We start from the raw sequence: 17510 nt of genomic DNA on the forward strand, positions 1-17510 counted from the left end.
GCTACGGATGGTCGGTAATGGGATGCGTCCTGTATCTCCTTTTGGACCCCTTGCGCCGGTTCTGCCAGTTGTACCTCGGACACCTGGCGGTCCGCGAGGTCCAGTGGATCCTTTAGGTCCAGTTGGTCCTTGCTGTCCTCTCGATCCAGAGGGTCCTCTTTGACCCTTGATTCCAATACCCGGGGATCCATTCGATCCTTTGTGTCCAGCTTGCCCTTTAGGACCGATATTACCCGGGAGTCCTGGCGGGCCTTGCGGACCTGGAGGCAGTCCAGCACGCAGCTCAGAGATCTTTGCACAGAAACACATCAAACAGTCACAGGCTGAACACTCCTTGAAAACATTATCACTCCTGCACGCACCTGGGCTCACCTACAGATTCACCCCCCCCCCCCCCCACACACACACACAAACGCACGTATGCACACATGCACGCATGCACGCACGCCGCCCCCCCCCCCTCCCCCCACACAAACGCACATATGCACACATGCACGCACACACGCACCCCCCCCCCCCCCACCCACACACAGTCATATGCAGAAGCAACCTAAGAACACTTCGGAGATCAGACTGTATGGTAACAGTTCGCTACATTGCCGGTCATGACCTGGAAGTAAAGAAATGTTGACTTATACTAGAGTAAAACATATTATTAAAAAAAAGAAAAAATGAAGAAGGGCATACAGCCATACACACTGTGATGCCAGCAACGGGCATGAAGGTGCAGTCAGCTTACAATAAAGCAAAATAAAGTTCGCACATCCGCTTAACCACCGGCTATACAATTGTGGTGAGAAGCAAAGTGCCAGCTTAGGAAGCTTCGCTTGTACCCGGCCACCACCGTCCGTGCCTGATCACATCAGTACAGGGTGGCAGATGCAGCGCCTAGCGATGAGGGTGATGCGGGCACTGGATGTTGAGCGTACTACAGGATTGCTTAACTTGAAACGGGATATTCAGAACAGGTGGAGGACAGAAAGCCCAGCAATGTAAGAAGCATGTTATCAACCGTCTACTTAACAATCATACGGTGTTGCCAGAATGCTTTTTAACGCATTTTAAAATGTGTCATGATAACGACGGCCAGCGGAAATATCTTTGAGCTGTTCATCGTTATGACTACTGGTCGTGGATAAATTATAGCAATCTACATCTCTGAGTGCATAAATGTTCCACTTCAGTAGAAGTTGGAACCATCATACCGTGCCGCCCCTTATTTACTACGACATAAATAGCTCATTATCCACATGTCCTTTGCGTCTCTGTGTTTTTCACTGTTTTTATTAGACATTATCTTTCTTTACGGAGTTGTTGTTGCTGTTCATTTTGCTACTCTTTCTTTTTCCCTCCCCTTACTTTTATTTATCGCCGTGGTTGGCAATCACCCACTCTCTTCACATTGGCCGGTGTTTCCACCGAGTCTTGAGATGTTGAAATAAATATAATAAAATATATAATATGAGCGAGCAGTTCTCAGCATCTCCATGGACAGAACTTGTGCACAGTCCCACAGTGCAGTCGTACTAAAGAACTGTTGCTATTGCCATGGTACGGTACTACTGTACTGCATCATGTACACTGTACTGCATCATGTACAGTGTTGTACAGTGTACAACACTGTACAACACTGTACAACACCGTACAGTGTTGTACAACAGTGCACACTGTTGTACAGTTGTTGTTGTTGTTGTTGTTGTTGTTGTTGTTGTTGTTGTTGTTGTTGTTGTTGTTGTGTTTATTTTAATTCGCAAACCAAACGGGCAGATCTGCCCAATGAAAAGGTGGCGAATGCAGATAGAAAGCAGTAATAAATGAAATTGTAATACATGTACATGCATTGTAGCAGGGGTGCCGGGGCTTATTCCAGCAATCCTCCTCACACTAAGCGGTACTCTCAACTCGGGGCTAAGCCGCTCCATGCATCCTTGATCTCCTTATGGTATTGGGCGGAATCTGCCGTCACGACCTCGGGGTCCAGGTGGTGGCCGATGTCCAGTGGGTCGCTGAGGTGCAGGTGGTGGCTGATATCCAGGCAATCCTCTCGGTCCGGGCACACCCGTCTGTCCTTTCGGCCCCGAGTGTCCTCTTCCTCCCTTAGGTCCAGTCGCTCCATTGTATCCAGGCAATCCTCTCGGTCCGGGCACACCTGTCTCTCCTTTCGGCCCCGAGTGTCCTCTTCCTCCCTTAGGCCCCGGTCACACCAAAACAAGCCACTTTGGGCTTGTTATCGCTGGCGCTCAGCTGGCTTGCGTGATCCCTGTGACGCGGTCACACCAGACCTTGAGTGCAAAGCTTGAATGGCTTGTTTTTCTTACCCGCCAAATTTTGAATATCTCGAAACACACCAATGTTTGCAAGAAACTGGAGAGTAGAACGTTCGCGATCTAAAACTGTACTTGTTCTAGTGTTCAGTTTTGATGAAGAAGCAAAGGAAGCCCGGATTCTGAATTGCGAAGTCGTGCTCTTTTTATTTGTTCGGTGTGCATGGACGCGATGGTTCAGGTGGTGTTTCCTGATGTCGAGCTTTCTGCCCCGCCGGTTGCCGTTATTGAACTCGGTTGCAATCCACTCTCTTCTTCGTACCCGGCTTTCTTCATGAATTCGGTCGTGAGTGTGGTGCCTTGTCTTGGCCTCAAACCACAGCTCCAACAATCTACGCAGCAGTCTAGAGGCACAGCGGCAGAAATCCATGGTCGTCGGACAAAATCCAAATCAAACTGAATACAGTGTAGTTGGGGTAGACAGACTCACGGTCAAAACCAAAGGCACAGGGATAGCACGGTTCCACGGACACAAGAAAGAACATCAATATCAGTTCATCATGTCAACTAGCTACATGGTGTGCTCCGGAGCTCCAAGCGCACTCAAATTATTTTTTGAATTTCGGCTTTCAGCCGCTTGTACAAGCTGTGGCTGAAACAAGCCGAAAAAAAACGGCTGAGAGTCAGCCACGGCTGAAAGTCGCTTGTAGGACATTTTTCAGCCATTTCCATGGTAATAGTGACGTAAACAAGCGCTTGTTTCGGCTGATCGGCTGAATCGAGCTCGGTGTGACCGCGGCCTAAGGTCCAGTCGCCCCATTGTATCCAGGTGGGCCTCGCTCTCCAACAAATCCTGTAGATCCTCTTTGGCCCTTGGGTCCAGTTTCCCCCTGTGGCCCAGCCGATCCTTTGGAACCAGCTCGTCCGGGAGATCCAGCTTGTCCAGGAGTTCCAGCTTGTCCGGGAGCTCCAGCTTGTCCTTTAGATCCGGCTTGTCCAGGAGATCCAGCTTGTCCAGGAGCTCCAGCTTGTCCAGGAGCTCCAGCTTGTCCAGGAGTTCCAGCTTGTCCAGGAGTGCCAGCTTGTCCTTTTGGACCAGTTTGTCCAGGAGATCCAGTTTGTCCCTTGGGACCAGTACGTCCCGGCGTGCCTGGGGGTCCTGGTGGCCCTTGTGGACCTGGAGGCAGCGCAGCATGCTTCTCTGAGACCTGTACCCCAAAACACGCACACAGTGAAAAGTGATAGGCATTAGACAGGTGAAACTGCACGTTATTTTTGACGGAACACGGAGGTTTCGCTAGTGTTATTTGGCTCGCGCTTTGGAAAATAATACGAGTGGCCTGCAGCTCACGTCGAAATTTGGAGTTTTATGCCAAATTTGACGTGAAATTGCGCGTCACGTCAAAAATAACGTGCAGCTTACCCTCTCTATTCACCCACCGACACCCGTAAACGGAGGTGCGCGCACACACACACGCACACATCCATACATGTACACACACATCCTTCCTTCCTTCGCCCACTGCCACGATTGGCTATGTGTCCCCAAACAGGGCGACTTGAAGGGGTGCTGTCTTCGGGACGCGGCATGAGGCCCTGCGAGTCCGGCGGGACGTGAACGGCTCACACACATACTCACATATGCACGCACCATACACGTGCACACACACACACACAAGTACACACATACACACACGCACGGCACCACACGGCTCTCCTTGTCAGCAGAGAACAAGTCAAGAGAGTTGATGGTATTTGGGACATGCGTGGGGAAAGGTCATCCCACCGGAAAAAGGTTGGTTTCATTCAGGACAAGAAATTCGAAGATTGATCTTGTTACTGCTGCAGGACAGTACAAACTACAGTGAAATTTACGACACGACGACAAGCACCACCGACCAAGCCTCTGCCACTTCACAAAGCCCAGGTACATTAAGGCAGAGTCTTGCAGTATAGCCGAGGCTCCCCGCTCGTGGCGTGGAACTCCTCTAGTGCCGTGTTGCTGGGGTCTGGACCGGACAGTGGTGGTCCGTGATCGAGTGGACATGTATTACTAGCAGTGGAGGATTGAGCACTGAATAATTAGCGTCATGGTGGCATGGAAAGCAGCGGTATACACGTGACGTTGTTATCTGCATCACGGAGTACCGGTATGGACAGTGCTACAGTTGTGTGTTTATCAAGAGTCAGTGAGTGGTGACCTGCAGCTCCTGGATGCATGACGTCACGTGCGCTTAACCGCAAACCAGTCCGGCATTCTCTGCCCATCTCGCCGTATAAGCGGGCCTCCCCGTTCGCTATCCGGAACTTCCCTACTGCCCTGTAGTAGGACTGTCCAGTCTTGATCCGTGATCGGTTGTATACCTCGTTTCAGTTGTCAAGCAAGGGTTGGAGTTGGATGACTCCCCGCCCATGAATGTACCAGCCGTCACCGTCAGGTGTTGCGTGTGCTGATGGATTTGCACAGTGCTAGCGGCCGTCATGAGCTCCCTCGGGAACGGACGCGATATTTTTTATGATAATTTCGTCTCTGGTTGCTGAATGTCTCAGTAGCCGGTCAGTTTTGTGCCCTATTATCGCACTTTCTGACTCTTTATCATCTTGATACAGTCGTGGATAGTTGCTGCATAACTCGTTCTCATGTGTTTTCTTCTCTTTTTACATGTATTACTGGCATTTACTACTGGCTCAATATCCGAGTTATAATTTCCTTTTTTTAACTAGCCAGGTTGTCTACGCTTACTACGACCTATGACCTAATGATTTCTATGCGGTGCACTAGCGAATTTGCTTATGTACACTAGGGTATACAGCATAAGTGGGTGGCTTGGCTTGAGATAGTGCACCGTTGTGCCACGACTTTGTCGAAGCATCTCGACTGATGGTGCACTCCCATAACCCACAGAGATTCTCTCCTCAGATTATGTTGATGCTCATTAATGTTAAGGGGATAGAAAGGGAGAAAAAAACTTTTAAAGAAAAAATAGCATGTCACCTTCATCACTCGAGCCAAGAGACCTTCGCATGAGCCAGAAAGGCTCTAACCACTGAGCTATGGTGAAGTCGTCATCCAAGGTACCTTAAATTAAAAATGAACAGAAGTTGCGACGGACTCGGCCATTTGAAAATAATTTGAAAGTTGAAACTGTCCACCTCTCCAGACTGCTCTCTTGGCCATTTCAAAATGCAGCTATGGCCCTGAATGTTGAGCACCAGCTGATAATCCTGGTGGCCCTCGTGGCCCTTGAGGACCTGGAGGCCCTCGCAGTCCATGTACCCCAGGTCGCCCTGGATATCCCACAGGCCCTCTTTGCGCGTTGTGCCCGGGAAGCCCGTCTGAACCTGGCATCCCTTTTGTCGCCCTTTGGTTCCGTCCTTCCCCGGGCACCATCAAACCCATGTCGACCGGGGATGCCTGGATACCCACGGTCTCCTTTTAGTCCTGCTGGTATGTGGCTACCCAGCTCTGAAATCTGCATGAATGCAAATGAGCAGAGAGTACACTAAGGGGGCGTTCGAATTGTCTTCATCAACTGTTCGAACAATTTTTTTAAAGAGATTAGTTGGAGTGTCCCATTAGAACGGCTTCTATCATTTTAGAGTTTTTCAGTGGAATTGTCATGGCGATGATGACGTGCGATCAGATCGACCATCTCCACGTGCTACGTGGCGTAGCTATTCCAGACTCTTCGGAACTAATCCACCTCTCCCATCGGATGAGCTTGTGGAGGTTCGAGGAGCTTCGTTTTTCTGAAGAGGCCAATAAGGCCACCTCTTCAGAAAAACGAAACTCCTCGAAAAGTCAAAGAGTGACAATTCGAACGCACCCTAAATACTCCATGCCTGTACTGACCTGAATGATAACATTGAATATGGCCAAATTTCCGATTCTGCTGAAACCTGGCCCTGTTTAATTGCTTTTATCCCCGGGTATACCTCATTCACCCACCATGTTCCTGTAGCCATTAAATAATTGACTGACGATAGGAATATTTCAACGGAGAAACCCTTCGGATTCTGTTAACATTCATTAGTGAAAATTGAATGAATACGGTTGAAAGTCTGAAAAAAATTGACCGTCACCACCAGGACTCGAACCAGGGACCCTCGCTTGAGGCCAGCAATGCTCTAACCACTGAGCTACGGGGCAATCGTCATCCAAACAGAAACTGTTCAACGCATACTTCAGAAGTCACGCTGCCTGTGAATCCACACAGGCTATCATGACGCAGCCCTCACTGTAACCCACACATTTCACATACAAACTAGCCGCAATGCATCAATTCATTCATAAGTCTGGTGGAATGGAAAGCGGGAAAAGTCTGAAAAAAATTCACCCTCACCACCAGGACCCCTTAGGCCCTGTAAGTCCAGGGTGTCCAGTTTGACCAGGCCGTCCCGTAGGTCCGACAGGCCCTTGAGGGCCAATAGGCCCGGGCAAACCAGGACCCCCATCTTGACCTTGCAATCCTCGCCACCCTTCTTCGCCCTTTGGCCCCACTTTTCCGGGGGCTCCATCAAGTCCGTTTCGACCCGGGAAACCCCGAATCCCACTGTCTCCCCGTGGTCCTGGTGGTCCCGCTGGAAGATGTACAGCCAGCTCTGAAATCTGTGCCAAGGAAAAGGAGCATGCAGGACATTTTAAAAGAAACTGCTTAAAACCTGGTTTGCTGCACGCTGTATGCAAACACCATCTTTAATGGACTCGGATGGAGAGCCAAGGATTCATTTATTTACCATCTTTATTATCAGTAGTATCATTATTTTTCGAATTGCGATAAGCAAAAAGAGCTGAACGATCATTTCACAACGGCTTTATTGTGTTCAAAACGAGTGGATACGAAGGCAGCGAAGAACAGGGAAGGAGAAACACAAGTTACTGTGATATGGAAGAAATGATGAAAAAGAATACTTCGTACTGGTTTTCGCACAACACACCCCAGGAAGATACGTTGTACTACTGAAAAACATTCACGAAACTGGGTACTAATGAAGAGAAATGAAGTGAGAATACACCCTTGTGAAACTAATAATATCCTAGCATTAAGATGACAACAGGAAAACTGCGAAAGCATCTAAACGAAATATACGTCAAAAAACTACACTGTTTCACAAAATATGACAACATGGCCACCCAGGACCAAACAAACAAAACAAGCTGCTACTAGAACGATTTCAAAACGAATAATCCTATCCTTCTGGAGTCAAGTGAGAATTCAAGTCGGCAGGAAAACCGCAAGCTCCCATGTAGGGAGCAACACACTCTTCCCCTACTATCGCCGAAGTCGCACCAACCTCTCTTTGCTTGTGACTGCAGCTGTTTTTTTTATCATCAGTAGTTTTTGTTCTCACCTCTCATTTTTCGCACTGATACTTGTATCATTTCACCTCACAGCGTTTTGAGTATGTATATTGTTTTACGCATTGAATTATCTTTGCCAGTAAATTCCTGCTGAAGGGATGGCAACGAAAACATTCAAGGAAATCTAACCTGTGCGAATGGCGTGTGTTTTGAATGCGCAACTTGCTTTATTTATTGCGTTGATTATTATTATTTATTCATAGGTTGAAGGAATGGAAAAGGCAAAAATCTGAAGAAAAAATTGACTGCCACCACCATGACTCGAATCAGGGACCTTCTCTTTTAGCCAGTGATGCTCTAACCACTGAGCTATGGTGTAGCTGTCATCCCAGCATAGACCGTTCAAGATTTTCTTCAGACTTCAGACTATTACTCACTGGTACTGTCTATTAATAATATTATTATTATTCACACAAATCTGCCGGATGAGTACGCGTGGCCCATGCAACATGGCAACGCATGAATGCAAACCAGCATACTTGTCCGTTCCCATCTTTATAGGCAGAGGATAGCCCAGGAACGTGTCACCCGGTATGGCTGGATAGGCCATGGTTGGGCCTTACGATATTTCGAAAACGTTGACCCACCAAACTCGTGCGAAATGGGTTTTCTGCCAATACACGTAATGTGAATATCCGGTCAAGCATCTCCCGTTTGACCAGACTGTGTGTGAAGTTCCAGTGCAAAGGTCTCTTATTATCAGTGGGACCATTGTCATTAGGTTTAGGCCTGTTTTGGAACTCCACTCTAAATAAAGCCAAACAACAACACAACAACAAGGTGCTGCACTGGCGTGATGGGTAAGAATTTTCATTCAGACTCCAAAGTCTGCGGCCCACCCGGAGATCACCATGAGTGGCACCACCGTGAAGCCGTATAATATAGCAGTCAACCTTGCGCCTTGAAGAACGAAAACCGCTATAGGAGCTGCATCTGCACCTTGATCCTTGAAGTGTGGTGGCGTTCCTACGGATGGGGAAACTCGGGCTCTAGCTGAGTCTCGCGCGAACTATGAATATTTTTGTGCTAAGAATGACCCTCGAGCGGCCATGAGAAAGGTGTTGTCGTCCGCTGAGTTGTCGTTTTCTGCGAGGTTAAACGTAACTGTTAGGCGGTCAAGTGGTTACACGGTCTGAATATAGTGTCGCTATCCGCGAGGTTGAAAGTATATGGCCAAGTGGTTGCTTGGTCTTAATTAGGGGTGAAACGGTTCGGGTAAGGAACCGGTTTTGGAACCGCCAGCTGAAAAGATTCGGGTACCCGTTCCGTCAAATTTCGAACCGAAACTCGAAAAATCTCGTTCTTGTACAAATACATGTACACGTCAAGTCTACTCAAGATTTTAAATGTCTTACCTTACGATCCAGAGTTCTCTGGTCATCATGGTCATTATCTTCTTCGCACTTGGACTCTCCGATGGCTCATTTTTGCTCGTAAAAATGTTTTTTCTAAAAAATAATTGTCGCGAACGCATTTTTTCGGTCTGGAGAAAAGAGTGCATGGAACCGATACCCGAACCGTGGGAAATAATGCTGGCATTCGGGTACCCGAACATGAAAAACATGGAACCGTTTCACCCCTAGTCTTAATATGGTAGCTGTTATTTTCTAGTGATTTGTTGTAACCGGGCTTGTTATCGACGAGGTGGACTTTACAAACAACACACGCGCAGTTCGTGTGTCAGGCCCGCCGGCACCGGTCCGGTTGGTCCGGTTTTTCCGGACCAACGTTTCGGACACCAACCCATGTTTGCAACTGTGGAGGTCATGTATACCCGCCATATCATACACAAACTATGACAGGCACTGAAACTACCGGGCCAATCAAAAACATGCGTCCGGCGGCCCTGTGTGTAGTTACTGTATTCTGGTCACCACGCCAGCAAATGGTTGCCGTGGGTACTACATAGTCGAAATAGACACAGTGCCGACTAGGAGGCTGCAGGCAGTACACGGTCACCACCAGGGAGTCGTAGGACGGTTTATACAACTCCAGGGTCACAACACCACGGATGTGCGAGCTACGCCCCTGAACAATATCGTATTTTCCGGAGTTTAACCCGCACTTTGAACACTCAAAATTCACCCATAGAAAGGAGGGTGCGGCTTATGCTCCGATGATCAAATAAACGATGATTAATAGGATAGAGGCCTGTATTTCATGACCAAAAAAATGGGCATGCGACTTGTACTCCAGTGCGGCCTATACTCCGGAAAATACGGTAATCCTCCCCCTTTTCGTTCTTACCTGGCTACTGATCATGGTGCTTAGCTTGTCCTGCATTTGAGAGACCTTCTCAGTCAGCATTGTCTCCAGCCGTGTTTGTATCTTTCCCTCCATGGCCGTATCCATCTTGCTCTCCAGTCGACGTAGGAACGTGTTGATGGTGCTCATTTGGCTGCTCAGCGCCTGTGCTGTCTTGTCGCTCTGCCGCTGCGATTCCAGTGCCAGCTTGTTGACCGTGCCAGCCATTGAAGAGAGCTCTTCAGGACTCATCCAGCCTAAGGCAATGAAGTAGGTAGAGGATAGTTTGCAAGACAAAGTCAACATTGAGCGCTGCCAACAGTATCTCCACACATGGAATCCCAGTCCCCCCCCCCCCATATGTACCATAATTATGCCTTTGATCAGGTCCATCCCTATTTTTAGGTGGGTTTCACCGGAGGGTGTACCCAGTGTGCTGACAGTGCTCAATGTTGCCTGATGATTGCGAGAGCATGAAACTTCAAGTCGCAGCAAACAAGCCTTGATTGTCCTTATTGTTCTGTTCTGTAGGTCGGTTTCATAGTTATTATCATAGTTTTAGCAAGCTCACTGGTGATAAGAAGAGGTTGGTGCAACGTTGGCGATACTTCTGGTGATAGCAGTCAAATGTATGTTTTCAGAATTTCCCATTTCAACACCGGGACATTGTTCACTGCTGAAATAATGTGTTCTCTTTCTTTTTTTTTCTACAAAATCCACATATCTCCTGACACTGGGGTAAATAATGGAGTGTGGTGGTGGGGCCGTACACCCGATCTTTAGCAATGAAATTTGATCTGATGCATTAGTCTGCTCCCCTTTGGTGGTCAGCCACAATACGAACTGCACATTGCAAAATTCCAGTAATTTTCCTACAGCTCTGGTTCGAAGTAGTTTCATCACACGCATGACCGTTCACTCATGAAGGCACTCACGATTTTCGCAGCTCGGTCCGTTGAAGAACGGGGCACACTCACATCTCATAGATGCACCATTCTCGCTTTCGTGGCACGTCGCACCGTTCTTGCACGGCATACTGGCACATGCAGTAACCACTAGAAGATCAACACACACACACACACACACACACACACACACACACACACACACACACACACACACACACACACACACACATGCACACGCACGCACACACACGCACACACACACATACATACATACACACAGACAGGAGAGGATATAGGCATTAGAACGAATGGCTGACAGCACCAGGAAAACAACTCGATATCCAGAGCTCAACAGCATAGGAGGTTTGAACAATTAGGTTCTTTTTTCTTTTTACAAAAGCCCCAACTCCATAAGAATGAGAGCATGTGATGACGATTCACCCGACCATGAGGTTTCAGCCTCGCAGCTAGCAGGATGCGCCAAAAAGTGGATTGAATTAGCTCCAAAAAATAATGACTTTTGAAGAGAATGATGGAAAAAGCCAGCTATTGCCCCTGTCTTCTGTTCCTGCAGGGTTTGCAAACATTTTTACTTCAAAGTTAGGTTAGGTGCACATACGTAAACACAAACACACATGTACATACACACTTACACACACACACACACACACACACACGCGCGCACACACTCGCGCACTCATGCGTGCACCCCCCCCCCCACACACACACACACAAACACACACGCGCGCGCGCGCTCTCGCGCTCACACACACACAGAAGAGAGGCTCCTGGTATGGTTATCTTTTTCTATTGGCCAGTAGTATACTTACTATGCTCACAGTGCAGGCCGGTAGTGGATGCAGGGCAATCACACATATACCGCTTTACACCGAGAACCAGACGGTGCACACATTGTCCGCCGTTATGGCATGCTGGTGATCCTTGACAGCGAGGAGTCTGTCGCGCTATACATCGACGCACACACACGCATACACACACACACACACGCACATATACACACATATATACACACATACACAGACAGACATACTTACACACATAAAATACACACACACACACATGCACGCACACACACACACACACACATGCGCGCACACACACACATGAGCGCATGTTTCGGTACACATGTCCCCATGCACAGACACCAAAATAAGAACATACAGAAAAACACTCGGGCCAATCCAGACAAGAGGGACCTAAGGGGCATCATTCATCCCCTAGAATGCCACATAATTCATGTTCTTTCAATACAAGGACCCAGCTCTAAGTATTCTCTCTGTTGGGAATCTTGGAGATGTTGGCAACCGTCTGCAAAATAGCCTACAGGATTTACCCATTGCAGTACAGCATTCTGTTCTTAAAGCTGACACTGCATGATCGTGTTTTCCGAGGAAAGAGCCCTGCACTGTTACATGAATTATCAGGGCAAATTTACCCCTTGGATCAAAACCCGGACATACAGTAGTTGTTCAAGCAAGCAAATGAGAAACAAGATTTGATACCCACAAGAGAGGGTGAGAGAGAGAGAGAGAGAGGGGGGGGGGGCGTTTACCCCAGTGCAGTTTTGCCCCGGGAAACTTGTAAAAGAACTATTAGCATTGTTATGCTTCAGGCAAGCAGTCCGGAGATCATTACATTGCAGCACAAACACTCTAGGGACACGCACAGGGCGAGCATGTCATTTGAATTGTATCTGCTCTCAAGTTGCAGGTAATGGGCCTCGTAGACAGGTGGGCCAAGATGTGTAATGTACATGCATGTGGTTTGGTGCGGTGTTTGAAATTAATACCCTTTAATTGCAGGTGGTCTTTTAAAGCAGGTGGTCTTTTAAAGCAGGTGGTCATTTAAAGCAGGTGGTCTTTTAAAGCAGGTGGTCTTTTAAAGCAGGTGGTCTTTTAAAGCAGGTGGTCTTTTAAAGCAGGTGGTCTTTTAAAGCAGGTGGTCTTTTAAAGCAGGTGAGCCCCAAATACAGGTTCTACTGTACATAGTATTCACCTAGACAGCTGACCAATCCTACGGCATTGGACATATTTCCCAGGAGTAATGACAGGGGCAGGAGGTCTTGGCTTTTGGCGTTACGTTCGTCAATCGGTGGTGGTATCCTGAGGAAGACCTGTGCCAGTCGTTGTGCGTCGGCGACTCCTGTTCTGGGTGAGTAACGCTGTAGCCACCGCACCATGCATGATCCTTGGTGATGTGAGCACACATGTACACACACACACACACACACACACACACACACACACACACACACACACACACACACACACACACACACACACACACACACACACACACACACACACACACGCGCGCGCATGCATATGCATACACACATATACCCAAAAGCAGAACGAGAACAGAGACAACCGGCAAGGTCATTATTGCAATGCTGCGGTTCATGCACATACATGATACAGCAAAAACCTGGTTTAAGCGACCACCCCACAGTGCAAGCAAAAGCAGTCGTTAAAGCCAGGTGGTCTTTAGAACCAGGTCCCACAGTGTCTGTGTAGAACTGCCGGTGCATGGGAAAGCGGTCGTTAAGAGCAGGTGGTCGCTAAACACAGGGTCGTTTACACCCGGTGTTACTCTATAATTATGTAGCAAGCCGAATGCAACCCTCTGACAACTGTACACAATGTACAGTAGTAGACACCCTTAGCAAACAACGGTAACGATATTTTTTACGGTACTCGTACCTTGATCACCCAAATAGCGTTGAAGCTGCAGCGTCAAAACGTCATGGGGGCTGATTTATCAGTGTGACAAACGGACCGTTTTTGGCCAAATATTGCGTGGTGCGTACCCATTTCACCTTGTATCGCGTACATGGCGCCATAAATGGTTGTACCGCGCGAAATAAAGCTATACTCGTGACAGCAGCGTACTAAGATTAGCGTGCATGTTGCTAAAGGTCGAACACAAATCTCGGTATTTTTCCCGTTACGGCAATTGCGTTACAACATAACGTTTTTTTGCTAAGGCCGTCATCACACTACGTTCTCAGACTCCCGTTTACATCAACATCTACGGTGAAAAGAGCAAAACGGGTATGTAGTCGTGTCATCAGACAGGCACAGTTCTTGATGCGTACCCGCAGTCACGTTTTTGGAGAAATTTGAACGCAAGTACGTCGCAGTACAAGGTCGCTCGGAAAAAGCCTGAGGGAGATACGCACGTTCATCCAAAAGGTCGTATACCCCCCCCCCCCCCGCCCCCCTACCTACCACGTCTACGTATCCCGTTTCTTCTGCTCCCGTTTTCACCCCGTACATGGATCACCATGACAACCGACCAAAAACTCCTTACGTGGACGTAGATGCAGCGCTTCGTACCATGGTGTGATGGCAGCCTAAGTCCAGTAAGGGTGTCTAGTGTTGCAATCTACGGTCATGTTCTGTACATGACTGTACAGTGTTGCGATACCTATGACACATTGCATGTACGTCATGTACGTCATGTATTATTGTTTTATTCCACCATGGTGTGACGCCAATAAGGACGATTGATAAGTGTGATAGAACTGATACTAGCCAGAAACAGCTGGATGGAAATTACCCCAGGAGGCAAGAAGCAATGGATCATGAAAAACAAGCGGGGGCAATAACGTTAGCAGGGGTGATCGAGATTGTTAAAAGTACACGTTCGAGATATCAGAAACCAGGGGGAAACCAGGGGGAAACCAGGGGGAAACCAGGGGGAAACCAGGGGGATGCGCGGAGCAGGAACAGGTACTGCTCAAAAGAAGACTGGATGCATTGTTTCGGAAAGAATTTCTACGAGGTTGGGTTGCGATGTCGATAGGGAGTGAGTTGTAGAGGGTGAGGGCACTGTTGATGGGGGAATCTCGGTGCCTGTTTGTGTGTGTATAATGGCAGTGAACCAATTTTCACTCCCACTAGTGGAGACCATTGATTTGAGTGGGCCACTTCCCAAGACGGCGGAGCAAGCTGGGATGGTAGATCTACAGGATGCTTGAGCCTACATGTAACTTTTAAAAAGAAGTGTTTAGTGCGTAGCTCCTACCTTGGCCTGCTCCTTCTTCAGATCCATGCACGACTGGCAAGCAGTATACACACACTAAAGCCACGACAAGGGCAATGGAGAGAGTAGCTCGCAACATCTTCTCGCCGGTATATTAGTCACACGTAATGGGAGAAGACGACTATTATCGTTACAGTACAGTATATCGAACCGCACGTTATGTCCGTCGCCTCGCTTTACGCTAACAGCTTCTTTCACAGAATTCACGTTTGAGCTCCTCTCTGAATGAGTGGATGCTACTTGTACAGTAGTTAGTTGTACTGGTAGCAATCTGAGTCTGCCTCTCGTATCCGTATTCACTATTCACAGTCATCCAGGACTTGTATTGACGTCTGACGGCGCAGCGACCTGTAATGACAGGCATGTCCTACTATCCTTGTTCTGTCTTCTCGTCGGCTGCAGACAGCTCGATCAGTACAGACTCACTCCATGTGTCTGGGGTCGTGTCACGCAGTGTCTGCATTATACATGTTATAAGCGCATCACGCTTTTGTTGTGCAGCACGGCCGGGTGCACGAGCTACTGTCGTCTGTTGTTCATTGGACATTGCTACACATGACAGGATTAGCGACATCACACAAAGAGTGAAAGACCACAGCTCGCGCTACGCGTCGTGTTGCCAGTTTGGTGTAGAATCTACAAAATTTATTTACATGTAGCAGCACAATTGCTATGCTTGTGCTGTGCAGCACTGATGACGTCAGCAATTTCATTTCTATGCGTGTTGTTGTTGACTTCATCTAAAGTGGAGTTGCAAAGCAGGCTTAGGCCTAATAACAATGGTCGCACTGGTAGAATAAGACAAAGAGTACAAACAAGAACAAGTACTATGTACTGGAAAGCGGAAAATGAACCACGCGGCACGCGCACAAGCCAAACACAAAGAAGAGAAAAATTTAATGTGTAATGGTACGAGCATGGCAGCAGGGAAAAGAAAGGACTTCCACTGGAAGTGAAAAAGAAATGATAAAAACACAGCAAAAGGGAAGGGAAGAGAAGAGAGGAGGTGAGAAGAGGGGAGGAGAGAATAGGAGTACATGTGTGTGTGTGTGTGTGTGTGCGCGCGCGTGTGTGTGTGTGTGTGTGTGTGTGTGCGCGCGCGTGTGTGTGTGTGCGTGTATGTGTGTGGTGTGGGTGGGTGTGTGTGTGTGTGTGTGTGTGCGTGTGTGTGTGTGCGTGTATGTGTGTGGTGTGTGTGTGTGTGTGTGTGTGTGGTGTGTGTGTATGTGTGTCCCATACGATGCAGTGCCAGTGGTGTGTGCAGTCGATTTCCAATCGTGATGTTGCGGGTTCAACTCTCGACGATTATGATCACACAATCATGTCTTTCTTCTCTTTCTCATTCTCTTTTTAACCCTTTCCGTGCTAATGACGTCCAGTCGGTAGACCAGAGAAGAGTGGCTAACAGTTCTCATACACTGTGAGTAGTTCAGGGACAGATCTCAGTTGATAGTTCGGATCTCATTCACAGGAAACTAATATGCAAGAAACTAATCTCTAGGAAAGTGATCGATAGGAAAGTGATCAGCAGGAAACTAGAACTGCAACAGCTTTCAGTATAGCGGAGGTAGGGAACTACGGGAAGGTTGATAAGTGGGTGAGTACGAAATCATTCTTCTACAAGTTCTAGACTAGTGCAGAAGGTAAACCTACTGTCGATAGGGTCCGGCGGATTTTGGCGGCAGAAAAATTGGCAGAATTCGGTACTTTTCTGGTAAGTTTCATGCATGTTTGGTATGTGGATAAAGAAATGGAGGAGAATTCGAGGAATTACCCGCTAGAAGGTTTGTATGGTTCTGCCAATTTCACTGCTCTTCGAGCAGAATCTGCCACCTTTTCGAGCATTATCCGCACACCCCTAACTGTAGATCATCATTGAACTCGGATGGAGAGCCCAGGATTAAATTTTATAAAAGTAAAGATAGTTGTAGAATGTCAATACCGTCAGTCAGTGTCGTGCAATGTTATCGCATGAGATGATTGTTTAGAAGCTGGTGGTGTTAGTGGCCATTATAGTGTAACTTGTAGTTCCTTGGTCCTATATTATACTCTTTATAGATCATCATTGCTCTAGATAAAAGAGCATTTTTGGTTCAGCCACCAAACTTTGAAACTATGAATGCAGTGGAGCTGCGTCAGAAGCGTACATGAAACGAGACAGCATTCAGTTAGTTTCGATCGATAACATCGACAAAGAATAATTAAATTATTGCAATGACACCAAGAGAAGCTTTCATGGCAAATATGGCCAGCATGTCTATCCGCAGCCCTGCATCAGCAGCAAAGAGGGTCCATTTCAAGAGAATAATACTGCAAAAATACAACTGGTAGTCCATATCCACTAAAATGTCATGCAAATTTTACACTAAACAGAGTATAAAAGGACATACAATTTTCGCATTTTGGATTCCTCAACAGTACCATCCTAAGCACAGGCACACTAAACGGGAAGAGAACACATTTATTTATCATATCGTATTCCTTTGGATACTTCTTTCTTCTTGTCATGCTATTTTCAACAAGGCAACACTTGCGCTCGTAAAAATACACAAAAAAAACATTTTTGAGATTTCACTTAGTGCCATCGGTTATTCCAGGCAGGAATGCTCAAACCATTCTCATCCCACTACACCAAAATATGTAATTACTAAGATTCGCCAGAAG

At 47.4% G+C, this 17510-nt stretch overlaps 1 protein-coding gene across 6 annotated transcripts in view; it reads right to left on the minus strand.

The window, feature by feature from the left end:
- Positions 1–568: 568 nt before the first annotated feature.
- The window catches only part of LOC135826475 (EMI domain-containing protein 1-like), a 39546-nt gene continuing 22604 nt past the window's right edge, over positions 569–17510 (minus strand). The window contains exons 1-7 of one of the 6 annotated variants that reach the window (XM_065339077.1): positions 14829–15112; positions 12795–12986; positions 11609–11743; positions 10806–10925; positions 9874–10127; positions 3076–3472; positions 569–2197 (exon numbers count right to left, since the gene is read on the minus strand). In XM_065339077.1, the coding sequence (XP_065195149.1) occupies positions 1938–2197; positions 3076–3472; positions 9874–10127; positions 10806–10925; positions 11609–11743; positions 12795–12986; positions 14829–14925 (1455 nt within the window). In that variant the 5' untranslated portion in view covers positions 14926–15112 and the 3' untranslated portion in view covers positions 569–1937. Of the gene's footprint in view, positions 2198–3069; positions 3473–9873; positions 10128–10805; positions 10926–11608; positions 11744–12794; positions 12987–14828; positions 15113–17510 lie in introns of those variants that run through there. The other 5 variants (XM_065339079.1, XM_065339080.1, XM_065339081.1 and 2 more) reach the window with 5 other exon arrangements.

The sequence above is a fragment of the Sycon ciliatum genome, chromosome 10 (assembly GCF_964019385.1).
Source record: "Sycon ciliatum chromosome 10, ocSycCili1.1, whole genome shotgun sequence".
NCBI lineage: Eukaryota > Metazoa > Porifera > Calcarea > Leucosolenida > Sycettidae > Sycon > Sycon ciliatum.